Source organism: Tauraco erythrolophus, chromosome 16 (genome assembly GCF_009769465.1).
Source record: "Tauraco erythrolophus isolate bTauEry1 chromosome 16, bTauEry1.pri, whole genome shotgun sequence".
NCBI lineage: Eukaryota > Metazoa > Chordata > Aves > Musophagiformes > Musophagidae > Tauraco > Tauraco erythrolophus.
Window position 1 is genome coordinate 7,611,883 of NC_141480.1, and position 18,473 is coordinate 7,630,355.

Genomic DNA, 18,473 nt, shown 5'->3' on the forward strand with positions numbered 1-18,473 from the left:
AAGACAGTTTAAAATATTTCCTTCCTCTAGTTAAGGTTTACAGTTAATAGTATGTTATTAGGAAGTTGCAGAGCAATCAAATGAGAACACAATTGCTAATAAATTTGCTTAATAAAACAATTAGAGCAAATTCCAGCTATCTCTTAGTGTATTAAATAAACAGCAAGTAATTTATTTTTAGTTTTGCTGGGTAAATTCATTTGGAACATCTGTGATTTAAAATAGTCTTGAGATTTAAATAATTTTGCAGCCACTGCTTTTACATTATGCCAAGCTCAGTCCCAGAAAGGTGGCTGCAGTTCTCACTCTTTCCATTTTTCCACATTGATTGACAAAACAGTTTCTTTGTTGTTCTTTGGCTGATAACCTCCACCCCCCCCTTTTTTTTTTTCCAAAATTATCTGCCTTGTCCGTGGCCCCTCTTAGCCTGAAAGTACAAAGCGAGCCAGGGTTCTTTCCAAACTTTCTAATGATAAAGACTGTTCATTCTCCCGGTTGTCTTTGGTGCAATCTGTTTCAAATGCTGGGATTGATGAGTGTCTCAGAACAGCGTAGGAGGGCTGCCTGAGCATGACTGAGCCACAGAGTTTAAAAAAAAATAATAAAAAATAATAGATTCTTTTCGAATAGAAAATAAAATTAAAGAAGCTATGGCTTACCTAAACCAAAACAAAACAAGCCAGCTAAGTTTATTGTCTGGATTATTAATTGCGCTGGATTGTTCAGCTGCCCTGAGAACGTCACTTTAATCACTCGGTGAGTCTGGAGCCCTGGTCTCCGGAGATCATGTTCTGATCTCTCGCATATGGTATATCGCACCGTTCATTAGACCCGCTGGTCCAGTCACATGGAAATGATGTTCAGACTATTTCTATCCATGTCTGCTACTTTTCTTCCTGAATGTGTCAGTCTCATGATGAGAGCAGTGACTCCAGCTGACACAGACACAATTGCTGATTGCAAAGAGAGACACTGCTGTGAAAATAAAGAGAAGAGGGTTTTATTTCCGTCACGGTTCGGGCTTTGCGAGAAGTCCCTGCCCCACAGAAGTACAAATTCCCTTGGAGGAGGAAGGTGCTGACGTACGTGAGATCCACAGACACCGAGTGGTGAAAAGAGGATGGGTGACTCCGGGAACAACTGCTGGGCTGGGTTGCCCAAAACCTGGGCTCAGCTTCGAGAGGACGGAAGAATTCTCACCAGTGTCATGAGATTCAGTTCTCAGCTCTCAACACTCTGTGCTGTTTCAAAAATGTGGCTTCTTGCTTTGGTGATGAGATGGGAGCGGGGACTCACTTTGCACAGTGGGAAGCAGGATTTCTTCCTCTTCCCTCTGAATGTTTGATGCTGGCAGTAGAGAAGTGAGGAACCAAGGTAATCTTAACCAGGAGGGCTGTAAGCCAGTCGGGAGTGACTTCTGCACCCCACTGGAAGGACAAAGCTCGAATGGAGCCCAGTTAAAGATGAAGCAAGCTCATGTTTAGGAGTCTGTCTCCAGCCACATGTGCAGAAGGTTCTGTGCTGGCGTCTACCAGCAGAAACCAGGTCAAGGGATTCCCAAGCAGCGCAGAGCACTTACCAGGGGACCCCAAAATGTCACATCCAACTTCTCACCCTGCGCTCTGTTGGGGGGGCTGATGAGTGATATGTGAAGTGTTGAGTCAGTATAAATGTCACAGCCAAAGGTCTTCAGAGTCAGAGTGACAATGAGAGGAGACACTAGTGCCAGGAGTTCTGACACAGGGAAAACGCTGTCACTGCCACCACCTCGGTCTTGGAGATTTATGGATGATAACTTGGGATGTGCCATAAACAGGGGTGATATTAAACGAGTCTGACTGTCTCAGGGGCTAAGTTTTACAATCCAAAGTGTGAACTCTCTCTGCCTCACTGAGATCCTGAGGCATTTTCCAGCACTCCCACGATCTCGTTAAGTGCTCTCCTGAGAATGATTTCAACCCAAGAGAGCCCTCCCTGCACAGCACAGCACCAGCTGCTGGCATCAGACACAACTATCCACTGGAGAGCCCAGTGTGCATCCTCAGAGCTTAGTCGTGGAGACTCCCGGGCCACCACCACTACCTTGCCAGGCCCACAGACTTCCCCACCATGGCTTCATGAGGAAACCAGAAATTGCCGCGCAGGTGTCCCCAAGTACCAATGCACCCCTGATGTCAGAGCTCTGACCTCAGTGACAGCAGCTCATGGCTGGGGACAAACCTCCCTATATCTGTGTTGAACTGTGAGTGAACGCTATGAGTTTGTTGAACCCAGGTGAACCTTTGCTGAGGTGCCCTCTCAGCACGGTCTCAGCTTCTGAGGTCAAACCCATGGTTTCTTCCTCGAGTCATTGGCTGCAAAGGGCCCTGTGCTGTCATGCAAATGTTTTCCTTCTGCTCCTGTAATGCATCCGGGGTTGCAATAGCAAGCTCTAGCTGCAGCCTTTCTCCTCCCCAGTAAAACAGCTACAGGGGCCAGCCAGCTGCCATCCCAAGATGGTTCCCTTCTTCAGATAACAGGTTGCCCAAAGAAGTTGTGGATGCCCCATCCCTGGAAGTGTTCAAGGCCAGGTTGGATGAGGCTTTGAGCAACCTGGTGTAGTGGAGGATGTCCCTGCCCATGACAGGTGGGGTTGGAACTAAATGATCTTTGAGGTCCCTTCCAACCCAAACCATTCTATGATTCTGTGATTCTATAACACATTTTATCCCAGACGCAGCAAAATGTTCAGCAGAGCCCTGAGGATACTGAATTCACTCTCCTATGTCCCTTCTGCCTATCAAAGGTAAAGCTGGTCTGTGAAGATCAAGGGCAGAGCACCCCATGGCCACAAGCCCTGTTCTTCACAGGTTGCATTCACCAACTCACAGGCCTCAAGGAAAGTGGTGTAGTCCAGACAGCCCGCATCTTATCTCAGACAAAAGGTTTATTTTGGCTACTTCCTTAAGAAACCTCCTTGTCCTTCTGCCCTCATGACCTTTCTCTCTGCTCCTCCAGTCTGCTCACAGTTCTCCAAGGGCGTCTACGCCATCTTTGGATTTTACGAAAGGAGGACCGTCAACATGCTCACGTCTTTCTGCGGGGCTCTCCATGTCTGCTTCATAACGCCGAGCTTCCCTGTTGAAACATCCAACCAGTTTGTTCTCCAGCTTCGCCCAGAGCTCCAGGATGCCCTCATCAGTGTCATCGAGCACTACAGCTGGCAGAAGTTTGTGTACATTTATGATGCTGACCGGGGTAAGTCACAAGTACAGGGGAAGGGTTACCAGGCAATTAAACATAGTGGTCTAGGTGGAGTCTTTGCCTCAAGAAGTTCTCTTACTGTGAGGTGCTGGAGGCTGAGAAGGTGGCTAAAGGAAGGGTCACCCTATGCCTTCCGTGTTCTCTAACCCTTTTCTAAAGATTCATTATTGCTGAAGGTGGGCGTTGAACTAGATGAAGCATTAGACCGACCTAGTGTGTCTGTGTTTGTAGGGTAAGGTCTGAACCCCATCAACATGAGGGAAATATTTAATGTGTAAGTTTCAAATGAGTTTCAAATGGGGAAATTGGTTTTATCGAATAGGTCCCATATTGAATAGGTCTGTCCAACTCGGTTGGACAGTTGGACTGGATGATCTCTAAGGTCTTTTCCAACCTAGAAATCTATGAATCTATGAAATCTATGAACTCAAGGCCACCAAGTCCTATGTTTATAAATATGAACTGACAGCTGCTCAGGTCTCACCCGAGCTCACATCCAGCTGTGATACGTGTGTATGTTTCTGGCAGGTAGCTTGGAAATCTCTGAGTTCCCTGCAGTAGTGAGTGTTAGTTGTCTATGTAAAATAATAAAAGCCTTTGTTGGGTTCTTGGAAGATATTATCTGACTTTCTAAACCATGAACAGGGCTAGTGAGCTCATTGCTCTGTGATTCAGTTTCCCCAGCTCTCAGATGCCTTTAAAGCTGAAGGCTTGGAAGCTGAGAGCAAAATGGATTTGTGGAGGGCAGCGCAGAGGTAAGGGTGATTCACAGCTCTGTCCTGGAAGTTATCGTTAGCCCTTGCAGGGACAGGATGACCTTAAGAGACAAGAAGAAGGTGTAAAAGCATCCCGCCCTGCTTTCTGTTGTCACGAGGCATTGGCACGCTGAATGTCCCAGAAGGATGCAGTAGGTAAGGTTGTCTAGCAGGACTCCAGAGCAGTGCTGACTATGTGTATCTCCTCTGTAAGACTGTGCATGTAATTTAGGCAAGATCCGTTTAAAAATAATGAAATTTTCTGGTGAGATGCTGCCAAGAGAGACAGAGATGCTGAATATGATTGTGTATTGTGATTTCTGAGGGTGTCCCCAACCCTAGGAGCACAGAGCCTACACAGATCAAAGATGAGAAGGGATCTATGGCCCAAAGAAATCAAGTGATTTGGGTAGTGACAGGCAAGAAGATGGGGATTAGAGCTCTTATCTGAATCCCACAGCAGAGCCTGATCAACAAGACTGATCTGCCGATTACAAAGGAAAACTAGGCCTGGAATCAGCCTATTTCCTGTGCTGGGACAGAAAAAGCAGGAGTCATTAATTCTAGCCCAGCTGTGTTTGGGTAAGATGCTAGACTATTAGCTGCTCTTTGTAGGTCTGCTGCACTCTTGCGATGCTGTATCCAGCCCAGCTTGAGGCAGCTGTGCAGGCTGTCAGAAGGATGGAAAGATTTCTTTGCGCAACTAAAACACGGTTCTTCCCCCGACTGTCCTCTTCTCCCTCTCTTCCCATTGCAGGGTTGTCAGTCCTACAGAAAGTGCTGGACACCGCAGCTGAGAAGAACTGGCAGGTGACAGCTGTCAACATCCTGACGACAACAGAGGAGGGCTACCGCATGCTCTTCCAGGAGCTGGAGAAGAAGAAGGAAAGGCTGGTGGTGGTGGATTGTGAGTCTGAGCGGCTGAACATCATCCTTAGCAAGGTTGTATTGATGCGAGTCTTCTGGAAGGTGTCTTGCATGCAGGATGGGAAGGGTTGTTTTTTCTGGAGAAGTTCTGCTCCCCATTCTCGTCCAATCCGTGTCTCATTGCAGCTCTCATTGGATGTGGGGGCTGTGTATTGCAGCAGGCTGCTGAGCTTGCAGGTATTTCTCCGTTGTGTTATTGTGGAAACTGTAAAGCCCTATAAATACTAGGAGCTCCCACGTATTCACACTGAGTGAGCTCTGCTGCTCCGTGTTCCCTGCTTGTTTGATTCCTCTGCTGAGTCCTTTACACCCCATTACTCCGCAACGAGTTTGCTTTGTGCTAATTCTTCCAAGCAGCGTGCACAAGACGTGGCATTTCCTTATTCTGCTGAGTTTTTCTCTGATTTTCCCACCTCCTGTGAGTTAGGATGGAGATGTGAATCATTGCTGCCACTCTCCTGGTCCTCCAGCCTCCATGTGCTGCACCAAATTCTCACAACCACTGCCAGTAGGATGGAGATGGAGAAGCTTTATGGTACATCTGTAGTGCCCTCAGGAGCACTGTCTCCAGATCAGGCTGGAGCTCAGCATCCTCCCAGGGCATCCAGGCTGTAGCAGGATCAGATGTTTCCAGCTCATCTCATGCCTTGCAACGAGAGAGACTCGTTCATTCCCAGCTACCTCCTGGCTGTTTTATCAGCTCATAGCCACAAAGCAGATGGCTGTGTGCCCTGCCTTACTTGTCCTCAATCTATATAGGTCACCTAGTAGTGCAGACCCAAATTTTCCCCATCCCCTTTCCTCCATGCCTCCCTTAACGTTTTCCTTAAGTTCTGCATATGGACTTCTGTGAACAGGAAACCAATGCAAGCCCATGGACAGGTCTCAGTCCACACTTGTGTCCCTTCTTCAACTCCTGCCTTAATGTCTTTCCCCCTCACACCTACAGCCAAGGCTTGCCCTACAGCTGGGACTCCTGTCCCACGTGGCTTAGAAAGGGCCCCTCAGTGCCACGTGTGCACTGTGATTCCCGCTATCGTACTTCTCATAACCATATCTTACCTTGTGCTTCACACGTCACTTTGTCTAAGCTACCTGTCATCTCCCATCTCACACTTCAGCTGCTCGCTGTCTGGGGCAAGGACTGCCATTTCACCAGCTGCACGGCTCAGCGATGAGCGCAATCCATCCTTGTTGGATGTATCTGGGTGCTACTCCATTATATATAACAATGGAGCAGGTAGCAGATTTTAACCTCAAAGTAAAGCTCATACTCATGAAGGAGAGACCAGATTATTCTGGGGAGCAAAGTCTTCTCTGTTACCCCAGAGTAGCTGCAGTTGAACAAAATTTTTGACAGGACCTAGGCAGTGAATTTGCCTTTTCTGCAAAGCTTTCCTATAGGGTATATCAGATTTCTAGGGTTGATGATTTTGATTTTTAAGCCAGGTTTGTCTAACAAAGTTTAGTTCTGTAGTCAAATATTATCTTGTTTTCCTAATATGAATGGGGAAAAGTCTTTCTTTTGAACTTCTTCGCATAACTGGAACAAGAGTAAAGCTATTTGCAAGAACATTAAAAAACCCAGATCCTGTGATTATATTTGTTTTGCAATGCTGCAAAAAACGTCCCTGAAAGACAGAGCAATTCCAACAGGTGTCTGTGCCTCAGAGGTAACACTCCTGTTAGGGATAGGGCTGTAGATAACTTTTTTCAGACCTGTGTAGTCCATCTTTATCCTCATTTGACTTCTTATTCTGAGTTCACAGGGATTTCTGAGAGCAAAGGTAGTTATCCCAGTGTAAGCAGAGGATGCCGGGTCTTTCACAACCTACAGATGACTGGAGGGAGTCAAAGATAATGTTCGGCTCATTATCATGTGAAATTCAGCTGGGGCTTAAACTGGGGCTAGCGGCCGGTCTCTCAGCTCACCGCACCAGCAACCTCTGCGTGGATGTCACTGCTCTGTTTGCCCTGTCTCTTTGGAGGTCTGCGGTGTTCAAAGGGCTGCCTCAGCCTCTCAGGGACGTTTTAATGCATTTATCTTCTTCCCCAACAAGCCTGTCTCTGTCTTTCCATGGCTGTGGATTTGTGCTCCCTGGTGAACAGAAGAACTGAGAATGGCTGTTTAGCATCGATCGCTCACATGTACACACTGGTACTTGCACATACTTCTTATTTCTTCTTCCCACCCCGTACACATAACACAGATAACCACCGCTCACTCCAGCACGGCACTCCTCTCGTTCTGGAGACCGTAGCTGTAGAGGAGCCAGGGCTCAATGTGTTAATGGTATGTGGGAAAATGGGCTGATTTCTTTCTCGGAGATTTCTCTGTGTCGTGTCTCAAGGGCATGATTTATCTTTGCCGAGGTAACTGTCATTTATGAGCCAGGCCTCGGTTCAGGGCAGGATATCTGTGGGGCCGTGCTGTGTAACCTTAATGGGATAAGTAAGCAGTGGGTTGTATTCCATCAAAGCCCGGTATTGTTTCTTTCTTGTCTCTCATTAAAATGAATAACTGGAATTTCTCCTTTGCCACTGTTTCACTCTGAGAGGATTTCTCTCTAATAGATGTCAAACTGGCCCATTAAGAAGTGGGTAATGAAACCTAGGTGGCCCAAGTGAGCTATCAGCATGCAGCCCAGCACAGTCTCTCACCACGTTCAGGCTAAGTGATAAATGCTATTATAACCTCAGCTTGCTACCGCCGTCCGGACACATTAGGACTGAGCAAGCATTCTAAAATAAATTAAGATCACAAATAACTGTGTAAAACACAGGAAGCAAGCCTCATAATTCAGGTGGATGGGCTGCAAGATTAACAGCTCAGCGAAAGCTGGATGGCAGCCCTCCCCGGTTCATCGACTCTGACACCTAATAAAATAACAAAGGGAGACTTTGAGCAGAAGGAGCCAATGCCAGCTATTGTTGACACTGGCGAAATGGAGAATTGGATCGTAATTCTTAGACATCCCAGTGCCTCGGAGATGCTCCTTCTTCCCACAAGGTCTGGGACTAACTGCAAAGGTCGGTCTCGGTTGATGAATGGAAGGGGGCAAGCTGGGTCTGGTTTTGCTTCTCAGATCTGGCTATGGAAGATACTCAGAAAACTACCCATAATAAGAGCATATATCTTTATAGTCTTAGATGTACAGACATTTTTTCCGAGGGCTTCAGTGTGCTCAGCAGAAGCCATACTGAGGGGTCCTGTGGGGAGAACCTCAGGGCAGTGAAGCTGGTGGAGCTGACGTTAGTTGTGTAAAGAAACTGGTAATAAATGGAGCCTGCATTGGAGTTAATTGCCACCCCCACATTAATGCTGAGAACCAGATGAGTTTTAATGTGCATACAAGAGCACTTCATCAGAGAAAGGCTAAGGCAGATGAATCAGTTGCACAGAGCAAGTGTCAGCTCATTTATAATCCATTTTGAAATCCCTAAACGGCTGCTCAGGACGATCTGGGAGTTTGTCTCATAGGGAGGATCAGTCTGTGTGTGCCCTCATCTTATGCTTCTCAAACACCTGCTACCAGCCTGGTATCAGAGAGAAGTCCTGGGTGGACCGATCTCTGGTTGAATCCAACACAACAGTCATTTTGTTATCATTCTGGCTGTGAGGATGTTTCTGGCCTCACTACCGTTCGTTCAGATTTTGCCTGAGTGTTGGCAATGCAGGCAGTAATTCAGAATCAGTTCCTACAAGATGGAAATAAGAGGTAGTGTTGCCAGCAAAGAAACCTTATGGAAACAGCATAAACAGAATTTAACAGTGCTGCTGGACTTCAGTAGAGAGGAATTTTGGTGGAAATTCAGGGTCAGTGAGAGTAATGTGATTTTTATCTATATTCTTTCTGTATTTATTTAAATCAAGGAAGAAAAAGACAGCTAGGGACCATCTGATCAATAACCCTGTCCCCCATAATCAGAGGCAACCCTGCAGCAGATGAGGCCTTTCTACCTAGACAAGCTTTTCCAGCTAACATAGAAACTTTCAAACATTAAAGATCCGTAAGCAATTGTGTTGATAAAGGAAAATAAAACCCTATCTCTACAGGCATCAGGGAGAAAGGAGTAAATGGCAAAGAGCTTATACTGGGACACCATGAATATGGAGATATAAATAATCTTAGTGAATATGCACGGGGAATCCTCTGTTGAGTGTCTTGCCCAGCAAGCTTTGTTCTAGAGATGTAATTTGAAGCTATCTCAACACAGCAAAGGAGAAAAACTGCCCTATAGTCTAAACCTCCTGACATCTCACCCAGGTGGGTGTCTGTGGCAGGGGCTCTGGATGGGAGGATGTGCAGAACAGCTCTCTAGTCTTGCTCAGTGTTTCAGCTGCATTCACAGGACAAATGGACCCCAGCTTCCCTCTTTGTTCCTTTAATGTCTGAAATATAAATCTTGTTTAACCTTTTTTTAGAAAAAGCATTGTGCTTTTATCCCTGAACCTATAGGAAACAGGTTGGTTCGGTAGTTTATTCTCCCTGCCTGTGGAATCTGCTTGGGGATCTTGTCCTGTCTAATTTCAGACTTGCTGCTCAAATATCATGTGTGAAAGCTCTGTTCTTCCTCTAACAGGATTGTAAACTTTTCTCTTGCTGTGTCTTCCTGTCTTCAACCTAACAGTTCCATCAGGGAAAAATGGGGAGGAAGGGTAGATAAATTAAGCTTTACTTCCTTAGTTGGTGTCTGCTAAATATCCTTGGTTTTTATCTTGCAGATCATCAAGCTTGAAAAGAATGGGAACGGCTACCACTACATTCTGGCAAATTTGGTGAGTTGCCCTCTTTGGCATTTATTTTAGTATCTAGTATTTTGTAAAACACTATACTTAGAGTTACTGAACTGGCAGTCTTTTTTCTAATCCACCTTTTGGGGAGAAAAAATACCAAAGTCGTTGCGGTGTTCTCCTTGTGGCATTTTCTGTCTTGAGCCAGCAAGATTGTGTCCAGGGTATCTCCAAGGTTGCTGGATATTACTTTTTTTGCCTCGAGATTCAATCTGCATCTTTTCAAAGCCAGTTAAGCCAACTGTCAATTAATGCTTGTTGTGATCGTAATTTTTTTTGCATGTCATTGGCATCTGAAGTCCTGGTATTGCCGTCAAAGCTTGTTTCAGTCAGGCCACCAAGAAGTTGTTGACTATTGGTAACAACTGACATTTTCTAACTAGTTTTAACTCCACTTCATATGTCCCCCAAGTGAAGTGTTTCACAGCCATCCTGAAAGCCCCACTAAGGGCAGACTTGTTAATAAAGATGCATCAAGATCTCTCTGACCTTCCAGTAAATATAAAATGTGTACCTATTCTGCAACTTGGTGCTAAATCAAATCTGAATATCATGGCTGTACAAATTGATTGGATTTAAAGATTTCTTTAAGAAAAGGATTCTCCCTTAAGCACAGGGAGGCACTGCCTAAAGACAGAGCTGTGCTGGGCAGCAGCAGGGCTGTCTTCTGGAGCAATATGCTGTCCTGTCCTAGCAGGCTGCAGAACCATCTCTGCCTAGAGAGGTTTGGGAAGAGAAGAATATCTTCAATCCATAGGGCAGCTGGACGTTTTGCACAGCAGAGCTCCCACCCTATCCTTCCCAGATGTGTCCATCCATCCAGGCAGACGCACAGCAGAGGACGGGCTGGTGTGACCCCCTGTGTCCATAAGGGGTCTGGATCTGTTCTTCCCTCCCGCAGCTGCTTCTGCGAGGCAGCACATCAGGCCCGGAGTAATTAAACTTTAAACTACCAATTAGTCAAGCAGTTGCTGCCCTTCTCCTTCTTTCAGTCCCAAGATAACTCTGTAATTTACAAGACAAAAATGGCCACATAATTACCCTGCAATGCCCTGATCGTGACCCTGCACTTCTGCGCTGGGCACCTACCATGTAATTACAAAGTTAAAAATGTTACTCTGTGCAGGGGGAGACATGCAAACTGTAGAGCAGCCAATAACTTCAGTTGCTAATTTTTTAAAAATTATTATTTGTTGTAATCCAGGTCCTGGTCCTCAGATGTTTGTGAAAGTCCCTTCACTAAAGTTAAGCAGCAAAGCTGTTTGGAATAGCCAGAGTGTGCGTGTCTGTGTGCTTGCATGGGTGCCCATGCAGAAGGCTAAATGAGAATGGTATCACCTCTTCTCTCTGCATGGTTTCATAAGGACAGAAACATTAAAGGCATGAGGTGGTCTAATACTCTGGTGTTGGTGTTACGAAGGACATTTCCCTCTGTCTTATGATACCACTCTCTCTTGCTTTCAGCCTGAGAAAGCATCCTTTTCCCATCTTTAATTTGTTTCCTTAGCCTTTGCACAAGTGCTGAGAGGACAGAGCCGGCTGGAAGAGGCTGCATACTCAGCCAGCATGGGTTATAAATAATTAACTCGGAGCAAAAGGCTTTTCTTTTCCCCAGCCCCTCTGCAGGGAGATTCTGTGTCCCAGCTGCAGCCCAGTGGAGGGTGATTTGTGTCCCTGGGACACACAGCATCCGACGGGACCACCAGAATCCACTGTTACTAGCTGTGCTTTTCAAACAGCTTTGATTTGCAGGGAGAGGAAGAAGAATGAAAGGAATTCAAGCTCTTTACTTTGGTCTTTCCTGCTCCTTAAAATCCAGCACTGCGCAAGAGGCGAACTCCAGAGACAGGAATGTAAAAAAAAAAAAAAACAACCCAAACAAAAAAAAGAATAAAAAATAATCCAAACCAGAAAGACAGGAGGGGATAATCCAGACAATATGGGAAAGCTATTTAAAAAAAAAAAAAAAAAAGACTAGCACTCCTGAAGGACAAGAAGGTCTTTTCCTGGGCAGAAGTAGCTTTGTGGTTCTGCCATGCACACCAGCAGGTTCAGGCACCAGAAGTCAGATCAGTTTCTGTGATGTGCTGCACCCACACAAGAGCTACTGGCTGATTGGTTCTGCAAGGAGAATGGCAAAAAGGCCGTGGAGATCTCATGTTTCTGAGACCATATGGCAGCGAGGAAGGACAACAAGCAGGGATGGCCAGGGATGCTCTAAGGCAGAATGTGGGAAGTCAGCATCTGGCAGGGTTAAACCGTAGTGTGGATGCTCTGATCTAAGAGATCACAGTAGGTTTTACCTTCTTCTAAGGACATCTCGTTGCCTGGATTAGAGCCTTCAGAGGGTGTAACATGCTGTAATTTATTCCCACTGACTCATACACATAGTGGATAGACCTTAAACACCCTACATTTTCCCCTGTAGACAAGTCCTAAGATGACAGGATGTGCGTTGCCCACACATACACACATACACTCGTGCACACCCGCACGCCTAGAAAACAGCCCGATTTTGTGGAAGTGGCCCATTCTGGAGTACTAGGTCATAAGAGAATAAATTAAGAACTGAAAACTGCAAGTGCCTGAACATTTTTAAATGAGTTACTTTTTTGTCCCCTGTGCTGACTGATGGAGTTCTGATTTAGGACACTCATCCTATATGAAGACAAGGCTCCCAGGGAGCTGGAACAGGCTTTGCCTTGCACATGTCAAGTGAGCATTCAGTGGGTTTGTAGCCACCAATTTACCTGCACTAACTGGAGCAAGGGGATGAATTTTCAATACCTGCCTTTTGCAACACTGCCTAACCTTCTTGGGCCCTTTCCCATGGGAAAACAATTATGGAAATGACACACTGGAAGTAGATGTTGGGAAATATTTATAGATTAGCCCACTGAAATTTGTATTTTTGGCTATATGCTTGTTCAGAGCTATACTCAGCCTCCAAAAAAACAAGCAGCAGCAGCACACTACTTCCCAGTTACAGCAGCTCCAAGCTGGGGTTACAGCAGGAACACAGAGCAAGTGAGTTTGCAAGACAACATGCAGGATGAATAAGGCCTGCAAAAATCATCCATTTTGAACACAGAGGAATTCCCTGTCTGATCACAGACAATTTCGTGAACAAATGGAAATTTTCAGGAACCGGCTTCCATTAATCACTGCTTGTTTGCCCAGTGGTTGCTGTCAGGTGAGCTGTAGTAAAGTAGAAAGCAGAATTTGACAAGTAACAGCGAATGAAAGCTGGTATTTCCTAGCAGGAACAGCTTTCTTTTTCAGTGAAATTGCTGTTGCCAAGGTGAAACAATAAATTTTCTGTGTTCACAAACAAAATGAAACTGTTCTGCACCTTAGGCCGTGGGCAAACAACCTTCTCTGAATTTGCTATGCCTGTTAAAGACACAACCTGTCTTGTCTGCTCAGCCCTGCCCATGCCACGAAGGTCTGTCTCCAATGTCACTGCCAGGGGAAGAGTTCGTGTGAGCATCACTGTTTCTCCTCGAGGCAAATTTGGCACTGTCTGTGGCTTTTGCGAACTCATGAAAACCTGATCCTTGACCAGTACCTGTTAGAGTTACCCCGATTGCTTATACCAGCTGCCAGCCTGGATATTTGTCAGGTGTACCAGCACTGAGGGGTTGCAATCATCTCTCTCTAGCTCTATCCCCTTCCCTCTCTCTCTCTCTGTATCTCCGTTTTTCTTTTTGGAATTCAAAGAGAATTGACAACTTTAAGAAGTGTTTGTTTTTGTGAGTCTTGTTTTTCTAAGCTTTGTTCTCAGCCTTTGAAAGCATCAATCTAGCAACCACAAAGGAAAAAAAATACAGTCAATACTATCGGAGGAGCAAGCTTAGAAACTTCTGGGATTCCTTTCTTTTGATGTATTACAGACTTCTTCCCCATAACCTTGGCTTCATGTATCTGTTTGTCCTACACCAGGGATGTAGGCTGACTACTGTCAGTAGTGGGAGAACATCAGCTCTCTTGGGCAGAGGAAGATCTTTGTCTTAAAATTAGTGACATTTGTGTGACCTGTGTTTGAAAGTGTGAAGGGCAGCTGCCACATACAGTGTTTTAGCCTCTTTTTTTCCTGATGCATTAATCCAGGTTGTTCTGTCGTTTGAAGTTGAATAGATAAGTGTATGAGACTGCTGATGCTAGGGGTAGCAGGGAAGAGTAAAGATAAAAACAAGAGTTGATTAGCAGAGATAAGCATTTTTTCCTGTGCCATTTTATATCAGCATGTGTCAGTGCTGAGTTTGACCATGGACAGAGTTTCACTTTGCAAGCAGTTGCGGTGGCTTTGGAGGTTACCAGCATGGCAGCTTTGCCAGCAGAGTGGCTTGTGCAGGAGTCAGGCAAAATCTACTGGTTTGATTCAGTTCACCTGTGGTTTAAATGAGCCTCTCTCTTTTTTTTTTCGCCACAAAAATGGAAAGGAGAAGTTCTGCACCACCAGCACTGAGACACGGTGACCTGAGACCGACCAGTTGGGGCAGACAGCGAAAGAGGGGTATCTTCCCAAATTGGCTGTCGAAAAGGATGCCTGCATCCCTGGGGAGCAGAGTTCTCCCAGCACAGGCAGAGATCAGCTCCCCTAAAGCGATGCAGCACTTGCACATCGTGCAGCATGTCCTGTGGCCGCGTGGGGAGGGTCAGCTGCACCCATACCAGGTCCAAGCCTGGTGCAAGAAGCTGCACCTGCCACGGCACAAGTGTGACATGTGGCACTGGCTGTGTGTCAGTGGCTCTGCTGCCTGCACCGAGCCCCTAATTCAGCTTGCCTGGAGCTAAAATGTTGCGGTGCTCAGTCTCCAGTCAGCTTGAAAGCTGCCATGTTTCTTTCAATCACCCTCAGTTGTTAATGCTGTCTGCTGGTCCCTGAAGTATTGCTGACTGAAGGTACAAACAAGGTCAGCAATGCTCAGGTTTGCATCACTTGCTGATTGGAAACTCTGTTTTGAGGGAGTTTCCAAAAACATGCATACAGAATCAGCTTCTTGTCCTGGTAGAGATCCCAAGATGCCTGGACTTGCAAAAACAATATTTTTATGTTGGAAAGAGATGCACTAAGTAATTTTTAGGTTTCCAAAATTATGCTAGTTAGACCTTTCCTCTCTCTCTCAGAGGCTGGCGCAGGTAGACTCATGAAAAAACTTGGTTTTCCAAGCAGAGGAAGACAACATAATATATCAGTGAAATTTCTGAGGTCTGCATTTCACTGCCAAACAGCTTTTCTGTCCTGATTCGAAGAATATCAAGCAGAAGAAACCCTTATAACATTATCTCATCTGAATTACTGATAGTAACAGAGACAGCAGCGTCCTGAATTAATTTTTGCTTGAATTAGAGTGTCCCATGTAAAAGAAAATCACCTGGTTTTGATACAAACATTGCCCACACAGGAGAATATGAACTGCAACCTTGGAAGGATTTTTGCAGTGGTTAATGAGGGCTCAAAAGCAAAAGTGACTTACTGTGGCTTAAAAAAATCACTGAGCATCAGGTGAGTAACTGACAGATTATATTACAGTCGTTGGAAGGAAAAATGTGTTTGCTTAAATCTCAGCAAAAAGGTGTTAGTTACTAACAGGTTTCCTCAGCCATTTGCAGTTTTCTAATCCGTTACCTCGGCTCAACTGGCAAGCGGTGACGTGTAAATCCACAGTATCTTCCTCACAGTGACTTCATCGGTGCTTTTTTCTGGTCGAACTTGCGTAGCTTCAACTTCCTCCGTCAGATTTATGCTTCTGTTTGCTAGACCAAATATTCTATTACTGACATTTTGGTCCTTGTAAACTGTGATCAGGTCATCCCTTAATCATATCTTTGATTGAAGTCCTGGCATCTGTCACTATATGATACGCTTCCCAAACCTTTAAATCAGCTTCTCCTCTGAAAGCTCTCTAGAGCACAAACATCTACCTAGAGCATCTGTCCCTCTGCCCAGACTGAGCTTTCCGACAAGATGGGTATGATCATTTATATCCAGAATGTGCTGCAGTGGTAGGATAAGGCTGATGCAAATAATACCACAAAGAAAATCTTCTGCCTGTAGAGCTATACCAAAAAAAAGTTACTGGTCATCTCCAGCCCGATGTCCTTGAAGCCTGGATCCTCACCTGACTTGGTTTGCTTTGCACCAATAGACCAGGACAAAACAGACTCAACAGACTTCAGGATTGAGACCCTGTCTGAAAATGTCCCTTCTTCCCAACTTTCTTTTCCTTTTCTTCTTCACTTTTTTCTATATTACAGCAAGGACTTGCATATTTTGCTGCCACAATGAGATTTGACATATTAATAATTCTGCAGAAGAGAAGAAGGCCTCTGCTGTTGGTAGGCATGCGGGAATGAGACTTGAGCAGATGGGCTCTTTTTTGACGTACCTTCCTTATTAATACAAAGTGATGGGAGTGAGGAATGATGCTTCTCTGGAGAAGTCAAGCTTGAACATAATTTGGTATATTAGGGATGCTCCGCCTGGAAACACTCGATTTCTTGCTCCCTGCAGGAAGACACCAGCATACCTTGGAATGACAGGAGCCACTTTACATTCACTCCACTGATCTACAGCCATTCAGAAGCAATCGTTTTGCTTTGCAAAGCTTCTTATAATCATAAAGTATGCTAGTGGGAAGGAGTCTGGCATTGCAAGCCATACATGGATAGCATCTAAGGAGAGCTGGGTCAGTTTTCCGATGGTGCCACAGGTTTCTGTGGAACCCACCCAAGCTCAGGGTGAATTGCTTAAATATTTTTTGACTAAAAAGGAGTATTTCATTGTGCAACTCATTAAAAAAAAAAAAACACCACAGAAAAAAAACCATAAAAAAATACACTCCAGTCTTCATCCCAGACAGAAAGGGACTAAAAAACCTAACGCTCATTCTTGGGGTGAGGGGACTGTGTTAGATTCAGCCAACAAGCCTTCTCCAGACAATTCAAGAGAAAGGAGCATTTTCCATCTCCTCATTCAGAGACGAGCTTTGCTGGTCTCAGGGGGAGATCTGGAGGGCTCACAAGATTCAGAGGGAGGAGAGAAAACAACAGTGTTTCTCAGAAATGTGGCAGTCTTCAAGGAGACTCTCTAATGTCCTTTCTCTCAGGAAAAAAAAAAAAAAAACAAGACAGAGTAAAGGCACGGAGATTTTAAGCTGGGCTGCAGCTGGGCTGCGAGGAGGTTTACAAGTTGATCAGCTGCAGCCTGCCCAGAACTCAGCCCTCGCTGCCTCTTACCGCAGCTTCAAAGGCACGAGTGTGCTGCAGGAGGTACTCTGCAGGGCAAGTGCCAGTAATTAATACCAGTTTAGTGAAATACAGAGAGAATTTGAAGGTGAAGGGCAGTGACCAGCTCCCTGTCGATGTCCGGGTACGGAGGGAAGGCTGTCTGCAGCATTCCCGTGGTCTGGGATGATGTCCCAGAAGGAGCAATGTCAGCCAGTGTCATCAGTGTGGGGAGAGGAGGCAGAGGTTTAGGATGGTGAGGCAGTGAAATCCGATGGGGGAAAGGAGACTTGCGGGGAACTAAGTGGTGCTGGCAGATTTGGGGAGGGTCACGCGCAAAGGAAGGAGGCTTTCCTTACGCTGTCTGACAGCCGTCTGCGCTGCCCACTCAATGTCTTGGCTCCTTGTGGTGTTCAGGGTATAAATAAGGAGCTGGCTCATTTCTGGGGGACTTTCTTTTCAAGGCAGATCCTTTGTGGACCAGTTAATCAAGATGGATTCATGAGGCCCATTTCAAGTCATCAGTCTTCGTGCATTATGCATTTCCTTTGATGATCGAGCCCACAAGCAGTGGAGAGGAATATAAATGCGTGACTTGCTGACACCTCTCTCAGCAACCAAGGCAGCGATTGGGACAGTAAAACAACCTTTGGCTGAAAAATGTTCTCAGTTTAAGAACAGCATAAAGAACAGATGCAGCAAGGAAAACACAATGAGGAAAAAACCCTTCCCAGCACTGTTCTGTTTTCTATTTGAAGGAATGAAGGTTGGTAGCAGCTGCCCATATTATTTACCAGCAGCAGGACTCCACGTGTAATCACTTTATGAGGTTCATTAATGCAGAGAGAACAGTCCATGGTATGGGCTAAAGAGCAAGTTTCCTCCCTTGAACTGAGCCTGGCTGTTGCTCGAACTGTGTGTTGCAGATGCTGTGAGTCAGAGCAGGCGTGGAGGAGGGAGGCTGCCTCAGCCTGTCAGCACGGATGGGTCCAGATTTTTGTGGTTTATCGTCAGCCTGCTAATTCGATGGCATTCAGAGAAAGCCAGACATTTTCCAGGCACACGCAAGGCAGGAGGCCGTATTCTCCGGTTTGCTAAGATGATTTGAGAAGTGAATTTAAATCAAAAGGACAGCTAATCCTGCTGTAGGGCAGGGGGAGGGCTGGCTGATGCGATGTCCCTTCCAGCCTGGTTTTGATGGTTCCCAGAGAGAACTATGCCTGCAGACGTGTTGTGCCTCCCAGAGTACCTGTGTCCTGGGTACTGACTCTATCTGGGGCCTTGGGGAGCTCCATGTTGCCTCTGGGTCCTGCTGTGCCTGCCTTGCCAAGGGTGCTCTGCAATGCCTGGAGCATGAGTTCCTGTATCCCTTCTCTTCCTCCCCAGGGGACTGACAGTGCTGTGTAGGAAGGTTGAAGCCAGATACCTGCATGTCCAACAGATATATCCCAAATGGTTCAGGACTAAAGAGCTCAAAGAAAGTCACATATCATCAAATGACAGGGGCTCAGCTCATTTCCCTG

General features: G+C 45.8%; 1 protein-coding gene across 5 annotated transcripts in view; it reads left to right on the forward strand.

Moving 5' to 3' along the window:
- GRIA1 (glutamate ionotropic receptor AMPA type subunit 1) overlaps positions 1–18,473 on the forward strand; it is a 124,344-nt gene that overhangs the window by 57,757 nt on the left and 48,114 nt on the right. For 4 of the 5 annotated variants that reach the window (XM_009986288.2, XM_009986289.2, XM_086621416.1 and 1 more), the window contains exons 3-5: positions 2,998–3,237; positions 4,756–4,940; positions 9,652–9,705. In XM_009986288.2, the coding sequence (XP_009984590.1) occupies positions 2,998–3,237; positions 4,756–4,940; positions 9,652–9,705 (479 nt within the window). The remainder of the gene's footprint in view (positions 1–2,997; positions 3,238–4,755; positions 4,941–9,651; positions 9,706–18,473) is intronic. The other variant, XM_009986290.2, reaches the window with a different exon arrangement.